Source organism: Amblyomma americanum, chromosome 1, assembly GCF_052857255.1.
Source record: "Amblyomma americanum isolate KBUSLIRL-KWMA chromosome 1, ASM5285725v1, whole genome shotgun sequence".
Lineage (NCBI taxonomy): Eukaryota > Metazoa > Arthropoda > Arachnida > Ixodida > Ixodidae > Amblyomma > Amblyomma americanum.
The window spans coordinates 246584108-246596983 of record NC_135497.1 but is presented as its reverse complement, the minus strand read 5'-3'; the positions used below and the strand labels follow the sequence as shown (position 1 = coordinate 246596983).

Below are 12876 nucleotides of genomic sequence, written 5' to 3'. Positions count from 1 at the left end.
CCAATAAATCTCTTCAGTGTCGAGCGGCTTGGCAATGACAGAACCCCAGTTTCTCGAAGCAGGTTGTATGCAGATGGGACTTTGCGTGCCATACGACACAATTGCGGATGGTTTCCTCCCGCCACCGACCCTTCGGTTTGCTCAAAAATGAAGGCTGTTCTTGCAGGAAAAGAGCCTTTGCATCATCTTCCTGCACCTTTTTCTAGAAAAGAATGACATTCATTAAGTAATATTTGCAGATTAACCTGAGTACTCAAGTTCTCAACGCCATACATACCTGAAGAATTGCCAAGTTGGACTTCTTCATAGCTGTCTCTGTCCTTGTCTGCTGTCTAAGCACAGAAATCTCAGCCTGCAGCTCATCCCGCTTTGATATGAGCCTCCGGCATTTGCGCTTCAACGTGTTGACTTGCTTTAGAAGTTTCGTCATGTGTGGTAACGTCAATCTTGTTTGCACTCCGTGCATCATTGTGGTCATTATTGTACTGAAAGTGGGCTCAGAGGAAACATCAGGTGAGGGCTGTTGCACAGGCTCAAGTGAAGTGCCTTTTGTAGATGCCAAGAATGCATCCAGAGAGAGTCCTTGACGAATTACTTCCATTTCATGGCTGTCAGCTGCTTGCATCATAGTGTTAGTGGCTGTTGGTGCTGGAACCTCTGCCATAGTGACCGAGATCTCAGCTAGAGAGCCATCAGTCATATTTGCATCCAGCCTGAAACATGGACATTATACTGAGGTTTTATTTACGTAGAATGTAATTAATGGAAGAAAGCAAAGGAAAACTATATTTGCCTACAGGATTTTTAAAAGCAACTGAATTGAGCAATATTTCATGATGAAGATAATTTATCGCTAAAAATCGCACTTGCCTTGCTGCCTTGGCATCTTTCCCTGTGGGCGAAGCCGGTTTTGCAGCGTTACGCTTTAAAGGAAGCCTCTCCTTTTTCGCCCCCTGCTGCAGGTACGTTGGGTATTGGGGAAATACTGACGGCACAGTGTCTGGCTTCAGCTTCCTTATCTTCAGGCCCTCTCTGAGGTCGTCTCCTTTAAAGTGCAGGCTGCAAACTTTACTGCAGTCGCTTGGAGTCCATGGCACTTTCCCAGGTCCTGTAAATATCCGTCGATTGTAAAACAAGCACAAAAAGAGAGCAAGGACTGAAGCCCTGATGACGCGGACCGCGCACTGTATCAACGCAAAAATGACAGGAGAGTAAACAAAGCTAGTCGTGGAGTGAACATTTAGGGCACAAAAGAGGCCCGCTGACTAGGACGCATTCCATGTGAAGCGTCAACGTTGCAGGTGTATTTTTTTGCCTTCACAGCCACGTAAAGATATATATGGTTCCCACTGCTTACCTTCTGCTTGGCGAGAAATTCTCTCGAGCCACTGGGCCCGCAGTTCTCTCACGGGAAACTCGTAGAATGTGATTCCTTTTGCTGTGCGCCAGCTTGATTTACAGAGTGGAATGCAGCAATACACCATCGCGGGCGATGATTTTCACGGCCTACGAAAGCTAAAGGCTCTCAGATATAATTAAATTCTTAGCACATATGCTGGAAGCAAGGAGAACAGCCGGAAACACGGTGTGCACAAAAACACAACGAAGAAGCCGCGACTGCTACCGCACACCAGCCCGCACTCGGCGTGGGGGTAAGTTGTGGCGCCACGGAGAGCAGCGGCGGTCGAGCGAACTAACAAATCGGGGGCTACGGAGGCAACGCCGGTGAACAGGTCGCCAAGTAATAAAGCCGATCGTGCTCATTTCTTCAGCGTTCCCGGTTTGTCCAGAGCGTTACTCTTTGCTGTAGCATTCCCGCTCAGTCCAGAGTGTTGCTCTTTGCTGTAGCATTCCCGCTCAGTCCAGAGCGTTTCAGCTTAGTCCAGAGCGTTCCCGTTCAGTCCAGAGCGTTCCACTTATTTCATACCGTTCCACTTATTCCATACCGTTCCACTTAGTCCACAGTGTTGCTTATTGTAGCGTTATCCGCTTACTTGAAACGTTGGCTGCTAGAGCATTTTCCTTAAGGAAAGCAGTTAAGTGAAAATGTGAAAATATCAAAGTATCTGTACGCCTTTTTTAAATTTCTGAACAAGGCAGTGAATCACTGTGGAAAGGTATGTAGTTGGCACATGCACGCTACTGCAAAACCATCTGCTTTCATGCTGAGCGCACTCATGCAAAGCCCTCGCGGGGTACTGCCATGCAAATAGCAATTTCACTGCCTATGCAGTGGTGCGTGGTGTGGAATATAAAATTGTGTGCATAATTATTCATTTGCCAATAATTCTGCAAGTAGCCACAAACTACAACTGCTGGTATGACGAGCACTTCTTTCCTTTCCGTTGTCTGCTTAATTGCTGGTAGGGACAGTTAATCTATTGTACACGACTGTTCTTGTGTTTTTGGTTTTCACTGTGCCTTGCAATTATTTCCTTGAAATACTGTCATATATGCCAGGATTTACTAGTACAACCGAAAGAAGCCAACAGTCACTGAAACCAAGGAGCATAAGGGAATGTTTTTTTTAAATTTGTGGTGTTTATCAATGGTAAATTAATAGTGCAACTATTTTATCGCTGTAAGATCATGGATTAGAAAGCAGAAGAAAAAAGTCACAGCAGATTTGCATAGTTAACCAAATGCAAAGTAGGTGCGCTAGCACTGCTTACTCCTGCTATACTTTTGTTAGTGATGCAAAATGCACTGGCGTTCTATAAGGCCGCTCTGCCTTCTCATCGGCTGAGACGGGCGATGTTGCCACTGTCTCCTTCGCGCTTCAAGCTCGGGGATTGAGAAAGCGAGAGAGAGCAGGGGCGGCTTACCCGTAGCAAATAAGACAGTCTTATTCCCAGTCCAATCTTATTTGCGGTGTAAAACCTCCCTTGGTTTTGAGAAAAGGAAAGGCACATAGCTAGTTCACTTTGTTGGCAGACTCCTCTTAGTCATGCCTGAACTAACTCTGCACTTTCCTTTATTTCCTTTCCTCAAAGCCCGTTGTAAAACCTGTGAAACCTAAAACCTGTAAAACTGCTCTCAGTTTTGAGAAAAGGAAAGGCTAGTTAACTTTGGCGTGGATGCCTCAAGGGTGCCAGGAACCCTGGCTAAACCAATAAAACTGAGAGAGGTTTTACACTGCGAATAAGAATACATTGGGTTTTGATAAAAGGAAAGGCACATAGCTAGTTCACTTTGTCGTATCCATGAACACAGACTAAAACACTGAGTTACCGTGCTTTTAGTTGGCCCTCCAACAAAGTGAACTAGCTATGTGCCTTCCCTTTTCTCGAAATAGAGAGGTGCAAGCCAGCCCAGTCTTCAGACTGCCATCGGCGAAATCCGTGATTGCGGCTAGAAGTGCTGTGCACCTGAAACAACGTGCTGCCGGTGGGATCCAAACCCACGACCTCAGATGTGGAGGTCATGGGCTCGGATCCCACCAGCGACATGTGGTTGTTTTTTCTTCTTTCTAAAGCATGGTCTTGCAGTGATAAAGTAGATGCACTATTAACTTACCATTGATTAACACTGCAAATAAATAAAAATAGAATCAGTCTCTTATGCTCATTGGTTTCGGTGACTATTGGATTCTTCCGTTTGTATGTCATAACGAGCTCCTCATTTGCCTTCTCTTGTATGCAGGGATTTACTAGTGCCACATTGATGCCACATTTGTAAGAGTGGTTATATTTAATTTACAACTGTGCTTTTTTTCATGTGGCAACTGATGGGGCAGAGCAGTATTTGTGTTCATTGCTTAAAGGATGTGCTGTCAACTTTTCTTTTGGGCTAGACATTATTTTTTTATTTTGTGTGAAAATTTCAGGTTTGCTGCTTTGTATGGACTGGTGCTACCATGCATGCTGCCACTCCTGCATCTGAGGGCCGGGCTTCACCGGCCATGTTGCCTTCATCAGGGCCACAATAGTAATGCCAAATCTCTTGTGAACCTTTTTTTTATTCTGGTGTTTCTTGTGTTTGTTCAAATAATGGGAAGTGGCTGGCCAGATTACACTACTGGTCTTGTTTAAAGTGCCTTCATTTTTATGCGGAAAATTTTGCAAGCTCATGTGGTTATGTGTGCACTTATACATAGCTTGTACCAATGTCATATTGGATGCTATGTTTGAAACTAGAAGCATGGAAAAAGCCTGCATGTTTTTCTAATCTGCTTATTGCCACTGCATTTGGGAAGCCTCGTTCATTCATGTGGCCAATTTTCTATGCCACATGCCTCTGAAAGGTGCCATACATAATATGTTGCCATAGTAAATCGATACTCAAACTCCATAATTTCCATTTTTCTCTGATATGTTTTTTCAGGCTCTGGGATGCTTACGAGGCCCACTGAATTGTCTTAAGAGCTGCTCGCTATTCAGCTGCAGAAATCCAAGCCGGAAAATTTCTTGCATTGCGCTGTCCATTAGATGTTCAATAGGTACACAGCTTATGCAGTCAAAGTTCGCACAAAGTAGTTCTTAAATATGTGAAAAAATTGGCTGCATTATGCATCAATTAATTTAGTAGCAGCTTGAGTGAACATGTGGTGGTGTGATGCTTTGCTCAAGTTTTTATTTTTTGTTGTTGGTCTGCTCTCTCCAGAAGGCTTTCTGTGCAAGCTGTGAGGGGTTTCTGAGCAAGGAGCTGCACTGCGTTAACTGTTGTTAATGGCCGCTCATTAAAGGCCATGTAAATAAGTTTGGCAGGTGTGATGGATCTACTTTGTTCACTCTTACTCAAGCAAACAGAAGTGTATGATAAGAATTGGATGGCACATGTTTTTGCTTTATTTGTAAGCAGTGTGCAGTCAGCCACAGAGTTTAGTTCCTGAAAGCTGAAATCAGATAAAATGTTTGGTAGGGAACTGCTTTTGGCAGGTATGGGAAAACAAATATTAGCAGGGACAGGTAACACCACAGCGAAACTGAGACAGAATGAAGAAAATAGACACAGCACTAAATGTGTAGCACAGCGCTGTGTCTGCTTCCTTCGTCCTGTGTCAGTTTGGCTGTGCCTTTACCTGTTTAACATATACTGACTAGCTCAACAAAGTACCCTTTTGCATTAGCATGGATGCTATGGGTCAGCTGCAGTACTTTTATCACTGAATCTGTTTGCAGTTCGTGTCAAGCCAAAGAGAGTAGTCATGGCTATGCAAAATCAAGACCCACACCCAGTTCACTACGTACACTTAAGGTGAGCTGGCTGGTTAGGTCTAGGTGTGCTGCTTGAGAATTTTTTTGCTTAGTTGTTTCAGTGTTCTTATTGTGCAAAAATATTTGTGACCAGCATCGGACACCAACCAAACGCAAGGAGCCTGTTCCAGGGAGGCATGCTGGTTTGCAGCATGGACAGCTGAGGACTCCAGCTGCACAATCCCCTTTGGAGCTAGAGACTCCTTTGTGAGTAGGGCTTCTGCTGTCAGTGCTAGCTGCTAATGCTTTGGTTGGAGTGGTTGTTGTGCCATACAGGAGTAAAAAGGGCACACTTTGTCGCCTAGTATCTTTTTTTTTTTTTTTCTGCTTGGGGACGCATAAGCATGCACCTTTCCAAATGCAGTAAGAATCAGTCAGTCAGTCAGTTTTTATTTGCAGGAAAATCAAATCATCCTGCGGGTGGCAGAGACTAAAGGCATGGTTGCCTGACAAGGTCTCTGCCCCCATAACAAACGGAGCAACCTACAGCAGTACAGCAGAGAGCTTTTACAAAAAAGAGAAGCATCGTTACAGATAGTACACGCATACATACAACATGGCTGTACTTGAGCACTATGGACAGTTTTTTTTTAAAATCACATTGAAAATTTGCTCAAATATCACAAAAACACGTAAAAAGAAGTCAACAATTGAAAACAAAATTTACATTTTGTTATCATTATCATTGTTACTTAACAATCTCAACGAAAAACAAAATTGCCCGCAGTTCACGTTTGAACCTTTTTCTAGGTAGGCAGAAATCTAAAATAGAAGCAGAGTTATTTAACATGTCTATTACCTGGTATTCCAGATCTTGTTTTCCATAATTTGTTCTGACTTTTTTATTTCTGCGTTTGGGGTTACGAATATCATGTTGAGCCAAAACAGGTGTGTAAACACTGAAGTTTGCTATCCCAGTATCCATAAATAGACTTTACTTGCTGGTAAAACATCAAATCTGGGAAAAAGTTATTGTGTCGACAACAATCTAATAGGGCCGGTGTGGTTCACAAAACTTCGGAGGACACGTTTTTGCAGCAGTTGTAGCCTGTCATAGTTCCCTTTTGTCGTTGTTCCCCAGACCAGAATGCCATACAAAAGTTTAGAATAGAACAGGGAGTAATATAGTGATTGCTTTAGCCACAGAGGTAGAAGAGAAGCTATTTTTCTAATGCATCCAACAGACTTCGCGAGTTCGGACAGCAGATGATTAACATGAGGGTGATTAACATCATAGTGTCATAGCCTTTTTTAATTGCTTGAGGCATAGAATGAACTTATGAAAAGAAAGTTGACAGAAAGTTGGGGTATGCTTTCATTGGTGTATCGAAGCATTGCAACATTTAATACTGAGTATCTATGGAAAATACAATTTTTATGGACATTGCCTGTCAATATTCAGTGTAGTTTGTTGGTGCTCTGGCCAGCTCTTTAGCTGCTGTAGAAGTGGCACAAAGTTTTTTTTTAGGGCTTCATACTGGTTACAAACATGTTACTCACTCAGTGTTGTTAACTAAACTGTTGCTACTGCTTTTACAATGCTAGCTGTCAGTGTGAAGGCTGTCAACGAACTCGTAGTAGTGTTCGTCGCCAATTAGCATCCACAGTCATGTGACCACCCCTTGCACATAGCTGGCGCCGCGTACCTCGTGCTAACTTCATTATCAGGTGTGGTGCGTGGTCGCAACAAGACTGTGTCTTATGCATTCAAACACTGCTCAAGATTACATCGTGAAATGACTACATGGTGTGGCATCCCGATAAAGCCTCCAGCGGCAATGTATCAGTCATAGGAGGGTCATGGATGTAGCAGAGGCGGAGCGTTGAGCACTAAATGCTTTGTGCATGCTGGAGGCAAGAACCATAAATGTGCAGTGGGTTGTATGTAAGACTAATGTTCTCTGCAAGCTGACCACAGACGCACTGCACGAAAAGATGCCCAAGTCTGTGCCAACACTTTTCTCGTGCTATAAATCAAATTAAAATTAAACTTTATTTTCTCTCTCAAAAAGAAAAGGTGATGAGTTAATGCTGCTTAATTACGGCTTGAAAAAGCCTGGTCCCCTCTGTGCACAGTTCAATGAGCAGTTCTAGTATTTTATATAAACATAAAAAATGGCAGTATATACTATGTTAAGTTTGCACACAATCAGTTGGCACATCCGAATTAGCACCTTACAGATCAAAACACTTCAGACAAAAAACATGTGCAATTTTAAATATACGTGTTTGAAACACATACAGTAACAACTTTCAACACTATTCAGAAATAAAGAGCATTTCTTGGCAGTCAAAGCATAGCATTAAAGAAAATAAGCAGGGGATAAAAGAGGCATCAAGAACACCAAAAAGTACAAACACAAATATACAAAAAATGACGAGGTGTTGGCCATAAGGAAATTGCATGAATTGCTCATTTTGGCATCTTTTGCAGGCAGGTATTGATAAGGATAAGGTTATTGAGAACAGCAGCATGATATGAAATGGACTGGCAACCGTACTCTACGATAGTGAGGTAGCACCTATGCAACATTTCGGCGTGGATTGTGGATATAAGTTTGAGGTCGCAGGTTTATCAAAATAGGACAGAAAGGTTAAATTGATGGAAAGGGATGGAATAGTTAAAGTAATCAGAAGTATGCGCATGACATGGAATATTATCAATGGCATGCAAGGCACGCTTCTTAAATTTTGAGTTTCATTGTTTTCTTTTGATGTAGTTCACCATATTAACTGGCAGTAGTTCAGTGTAGACGAAAATAGTGCTTTATAAATTAAGCGTTTTACTGCTGTTGGCAGGAAGTGGCAGTGTCTATGTATTTAGTATCTCACATACGTACCTTAAGTTTGTTGCAGTTGTTCAATACATTTGTTCCCTGTAAGTTTGCAAAAATGCTATGCCAAGTGTCCTAATTTCATTAGCAATGCTTACTTCCTTGCCGTCTAAAACTATTTTACCTTCGGGGTTTACGTTTGTGCTCTTAGTGTAGAAAAGAATAGCTGGACCTTTTTAGGATGCAGTCGCAGATTCCTTTGCGACCAGTTACTAATCTGTGGCAATGCGCGATTCGTTGAGCAAATTAAATCGTCAGCATTCGCTCCCTTGAAAAACATGGCAGTATCATCCGCATAGCCAGCCCTCGAAATGATGTCGTGAAGGGAAAGAATGTTGTTGATTTAAGGAACAATTAAGAAGTCTAAGAATATTTCCTTGCGGTACGCAGGAAGTGGTGCTTTCTATTAGGGGTGTGCAAATGTTGAAATTTTCGAATATGAATCGAATACGAATATGAAGAAAAACTGGCTTCAAATATTGCATATCTCTAGAGTACACAAAATATATTTCAGAAAATGATAAACAAGCAGATGTTGCCCCCCCCCCCCCCCCCCCCCCTTTTTTTTTTCAAAATAGTGTATGGTCTTTGCAGCTGCAAATAAACAAACTATACTGCCTCAGCACCGTATAAAAAAATGTGATGTGTACAGAAATGTATACTACTTGATTAGACTGCATAACAGTATCCAACCTGTAATGTGGTCATGCAAAATGAAATCCACAACATGACAAGACTGGAAACAAAAAATAATGTGATGCCTAGTAAAACCTCATTAATTTTGAGTTCAAGGGATAGAAAGAAATGCCCGGGTTATTCGAAAATAGATTTATGAAATGCCTCCCCCCCCAAAAAAAGTTCCGAAAATTCTGTAAAGCCTTGTGAGGCGGCTTCATCGCGCAAACACGTGTAAGCCCGTGAGGAGCACCGAGTTTCGGCGTGCTTGACGAACACACAAACATAAGTGAGGGGGGAATGCACATAGGCGTCGGAATGGCGAGACTGCTTCTAAAGAGGAAAAAAATTCGCCAACGACGCGCCAGTTGGCAGAGAATGCGTGGGCCGACAGCTGTAGTCTCCGCAGGAGAGCGGCGAAGCTCAGAAACCGAAACTATGTGGCCTGGCTGTTTTTGGCCTAGCATAAGGGGCCCTCCGAACGTTATCACGTCTGCCGTTGCGCCACTTAAGAGGTGCCGGAGCTGGAATGCACTGTTTAATAGGCGGGATTCTTACAGGATCTCTTGCCCTGTTGTGACACCTCGACTCACCCTTTCGGGTGCCTCAGACGAAATTCCGGTAGTAGGCTTTCTTGCGTATCGTTGTTGACCAAAACGAGATGGCAGAGGTCAAGCTGAGAGAGTTATGGAGGCGACAGGACGGATGCCATGGATGTGGGCATTAGTATAACATATTATGGAAGGATATCAGAAAAAATAAGCGCACTTATGGGTTGAGATCGTTCGAAGTGGGTCGTTAGCCATTTGGTTTGCAGCACATGTGATGTTGGAAAGCCCGCTTGTGGAATGTCGCACGAGGTCAAGCCTAGCGGCATCGGAATACGATTGGTCCACGTGATAGACGGCAGAAGAAAAGGAGCAGGATGTTTGTTCTGTTTTCCTGGAACTTTAAACTCGATCGTCGGATAATTTGCCCAGATAGTGTGGTTTTGCCATGGTGGATTTTATGAAAGGTAGTGCCGCTGGTGAGTATTTGGGGATTTTTGAATATTCGGAAATTCTTATACAAGAATAAATTGATATTCATAATTGATAATTGATAAGAGAAATTGATATTCATCAATTCATCAATTTCTCAAATATGAATAAGAACCGAATATCAAACATATTCATTTCATATTCGAAATTTTGATTATATGCATGCCCCTGCTTTTTATGTTTTAATTGTGATTATTATGGTTTACATAGTTGCACCTATTATTCAGATATGAAGAAGATTTCCACTATTGTGCACTACATAATGCTCCAGCTTAGACAATAAGGTTTCATGATGGACATGGTCAAACTCTTTCGAAAAATCAGTATATAGTCCTAGTCCGAGTTCTTTAAGTTCAAAAGTGTTAGTGATAAGCTCCTTTTCTGCTAATAGCGTTAATTCCATGGATTTGCCTTTTAGAGAACTATAATGGTGTGGCGAGATAAATGCAGATTTGTTTAAGAAATTGTAAAGGAGCACGCGCAGTATTTGGTTTTTCAAACCTTTTGAAAATATATGTTGTACGGAAACGGGACGAAAGTTATGTTGATTTCGTCACCTCCTTTATATAGGGCTACCACTTTGGAAATCTGCGTATTCTTGGGAAAACGACTGTACTCTAGGACTGGTTGTATAGTTTAGTCAGGAGTCGGGACAGGTACAATCAGGTCAAGGAAATATTAACTAGAAGGATCTGCATGTCATTCACATCCTGTGACTATTTTTCATTGCCTGGAATGCCATTGTGATTTCCATCTCAGTTGTGGGAAAAAATACCATACTTATTGCTGGCAGTCTGCATGAAGTGCTAACACCAATAAGCATATCAAAAAGCTCTTTGTCAGCCACAGTGGTTTTACCTACATTCAAGCTTATGAGTACAGTTAAACTTACTTTGCAGAAGACTGCTTACTGTGTAAATGCTTCCAAACATATCAGTGTTTTTAATTGCATTATTGAAATATGCCATTAGGTACTGATGCTTAGCATTCCTAAGCTTAGCATTTAAGCAATTTCTGAGCGACATAAACGCTTCTCTTGACACATCCTTTGATTTTACGGAATTCCAGTATAGCGTATTTTTAAATTTATTGTGATCTAGAAGGTAGCTTATAACCCATGGCTTCCGTGAGTTTTTGTTACTAATTTGTGGCATGCATGGAAAATGTTCTCTGTATAGGACTGTAATATCCCACAAGAAAGTGTCGTACATGGAATCATCAGGTTTTTCAAGAACATGAACCCAGTCGTGGGCTTGAATATCAGCACGAAAACTGTTTAAAGAATCATTAGTTATATTTTGAAAAAGCAGGGGAGGTGTGTTGTCTGTCTTTGCTGCTCATAATCCTCACAACCCTGTAGCTGCAAGCACTCATAACTTTGCCAGAACCAAAACACAATCGTTACCTATTCTTATGTAGCAGGAGCATTCAAAACAAATGCAACAATTGCAAAAGCACAAGGTGGGCATGCTAGTGTTGGTCATCTGCATTGCCACGGGTGTAATCACCATTAATTTTTTTATTTGTGAGTTAGTGCTCATGTCCACTCTTTATGTTGTCTCATTTCTTGAGCTGTATTTTTTTTTCACTAGTAGCTCATCGCAATTTAATGTCACTATCATGGTGACGGATTTTGACATTTGGCTTCAGAGCCCAAGGACATGGAATTGAAATCCAGCTGCAGGGGCAGCATTTCGATGGACACAAATGCAAAAACACCTATGCAATGCGAGTGCATGTGAAAGAGCCCCAGGTGGTCAAAATTAAATTTGTGCTGGCCACTACGATGTCATTGATAGTTCTCATGCACCTTCGAGATGTTAAACCTGACCTACCACCATGCTGTACCATTCAGTATATCTGTTATCTATGTTCGCTACATTACATACTTAGGGGCATGCATTTTGCTGATATGCTTGGCTATATTGGTTGCTGTTATTAAATAGTGCTCCCATGCATTAAATACTGTGCTCTTTAGTGGATTTGACTTATTTTTGTGCCAGGTTTGCCTTATTCATTGGTGGTAAGGTGCTTAGTGCATGCGGTTCCTAATGATTCAATGCTGGCTGAAAGATCAGATTTTGTTTGGTTCTATCTCTTGCCCGTTCTACCCTTTTGTACAGTTCAAGCATTTCAGTGGCTTGTTTTCAGTTTTGTTCTTCTTTCTGTGCTTCATGGACTGAGGGCGCTGTTAGTTACTGAGGATGATTTAATCGTATATGTTGTATTTAATTTACAAACAGCATTTTTATGATCAGAATTCTGTTGAAGCGTTTTCACATGCTTGAGTTGTGTGCACAGATTTTTTTCTAGCATTAAATATGCGGGGGGTCTGTTGCCATGGGCACTAAATGCTGATACCTACTTCTGCCGCTTGTTTATTCTTACCACGGAACCATGCAATGGAATGCTGGGGGGGTTATTATTGAACAGATGCTTTTGTTTCTTTCTTAAAATGTCAAACAAAACGCTAGGCCTCTTTCTGCTGACCAAGAGTGGCAAATGTCGAAAGCCATTATGTATACTTCATTGACCTTGTGAAAGCAGATTGAAATTATTAATGAAATATGCTCCCTGCGGTCTGATCAGTGCATCATTGAACAAAAAGTTGCTGAACTAGGAGTTAAAGTGGAGTGCTTCGAAGATGCTGCATCATCAGTCCCAGCTTTAGCAGGGGCTGTAGGTGAGCCTTCTGCTTACGAGACTGTTGCTGCTTTTCTTGTGACAATTCATGATAACCAGGGATCTGGAAAAGAGAACTTTGAGGAAGGGCTTGATTATGTATGGCCTGTCTAATGCCATCAGTGAAATGTGGGTTGTCTGAAGTGGAGGTTGTTTCCTTTTCTGAAGAGCTTTTAAGAGTGCACTGATTAGGTTGTTACACACTGTACAGGAAATAGCCCCAGTAGTAAAATTCTTGTCTTTTTAAGGTCGAGCAACAAGTACTAGCAGCTGGTTCAAAATGAAAGGGCACAGGTTTTGCTATAAAGATAACCATGCATTGAGCTTATATAAACGAAGATTCAGGCAAACCCCCTTTAAGCTGAAGCATGTACTTTACTTCACAAAAATGTGCTCAGTTCTAGAATGTGGCTGCACGACATGGGATACTAGACCATAACTTGCATTATA

At 41.9% G+C, this 12876-nt stretch overlaps 1 protein-coding gene across 4 annotated transcripts in view; it reads left to right on the top strand.

Annotated features, from left to right (window-relative positions):
• Mps1 (dual specificity protein kinase monopolar spindle 1) overlaps positions 1 to 12876 on the top strand; it is a 95905-nt gene that overhangs the window by 4921 nt on the left and 78108 nt on the right. For all 4 annotated transcript variants that reach the window (XM_077648891.1, XM_077648890.1, XM_077648889.1 and 1 more), the window contains exons 2-4: positions 3827 to 3927; positions 5121 to 5196; positions 5290 to 5402. In XM_077648891.1, coding sequence (XP_077505017.1) covers positions 3857 to 3927; positions 5121 to 5196; positions 5290 to 5402 — 260 coding nt within the window. In that variant the 5' untranslated portion in view covers positions 3827 to 3856. The remainder of the gene's footprint in view (positions 1 to 3826; positions 3928 to 5120; positions 5197 to 5289; positions 5403 to 12876) is intronic.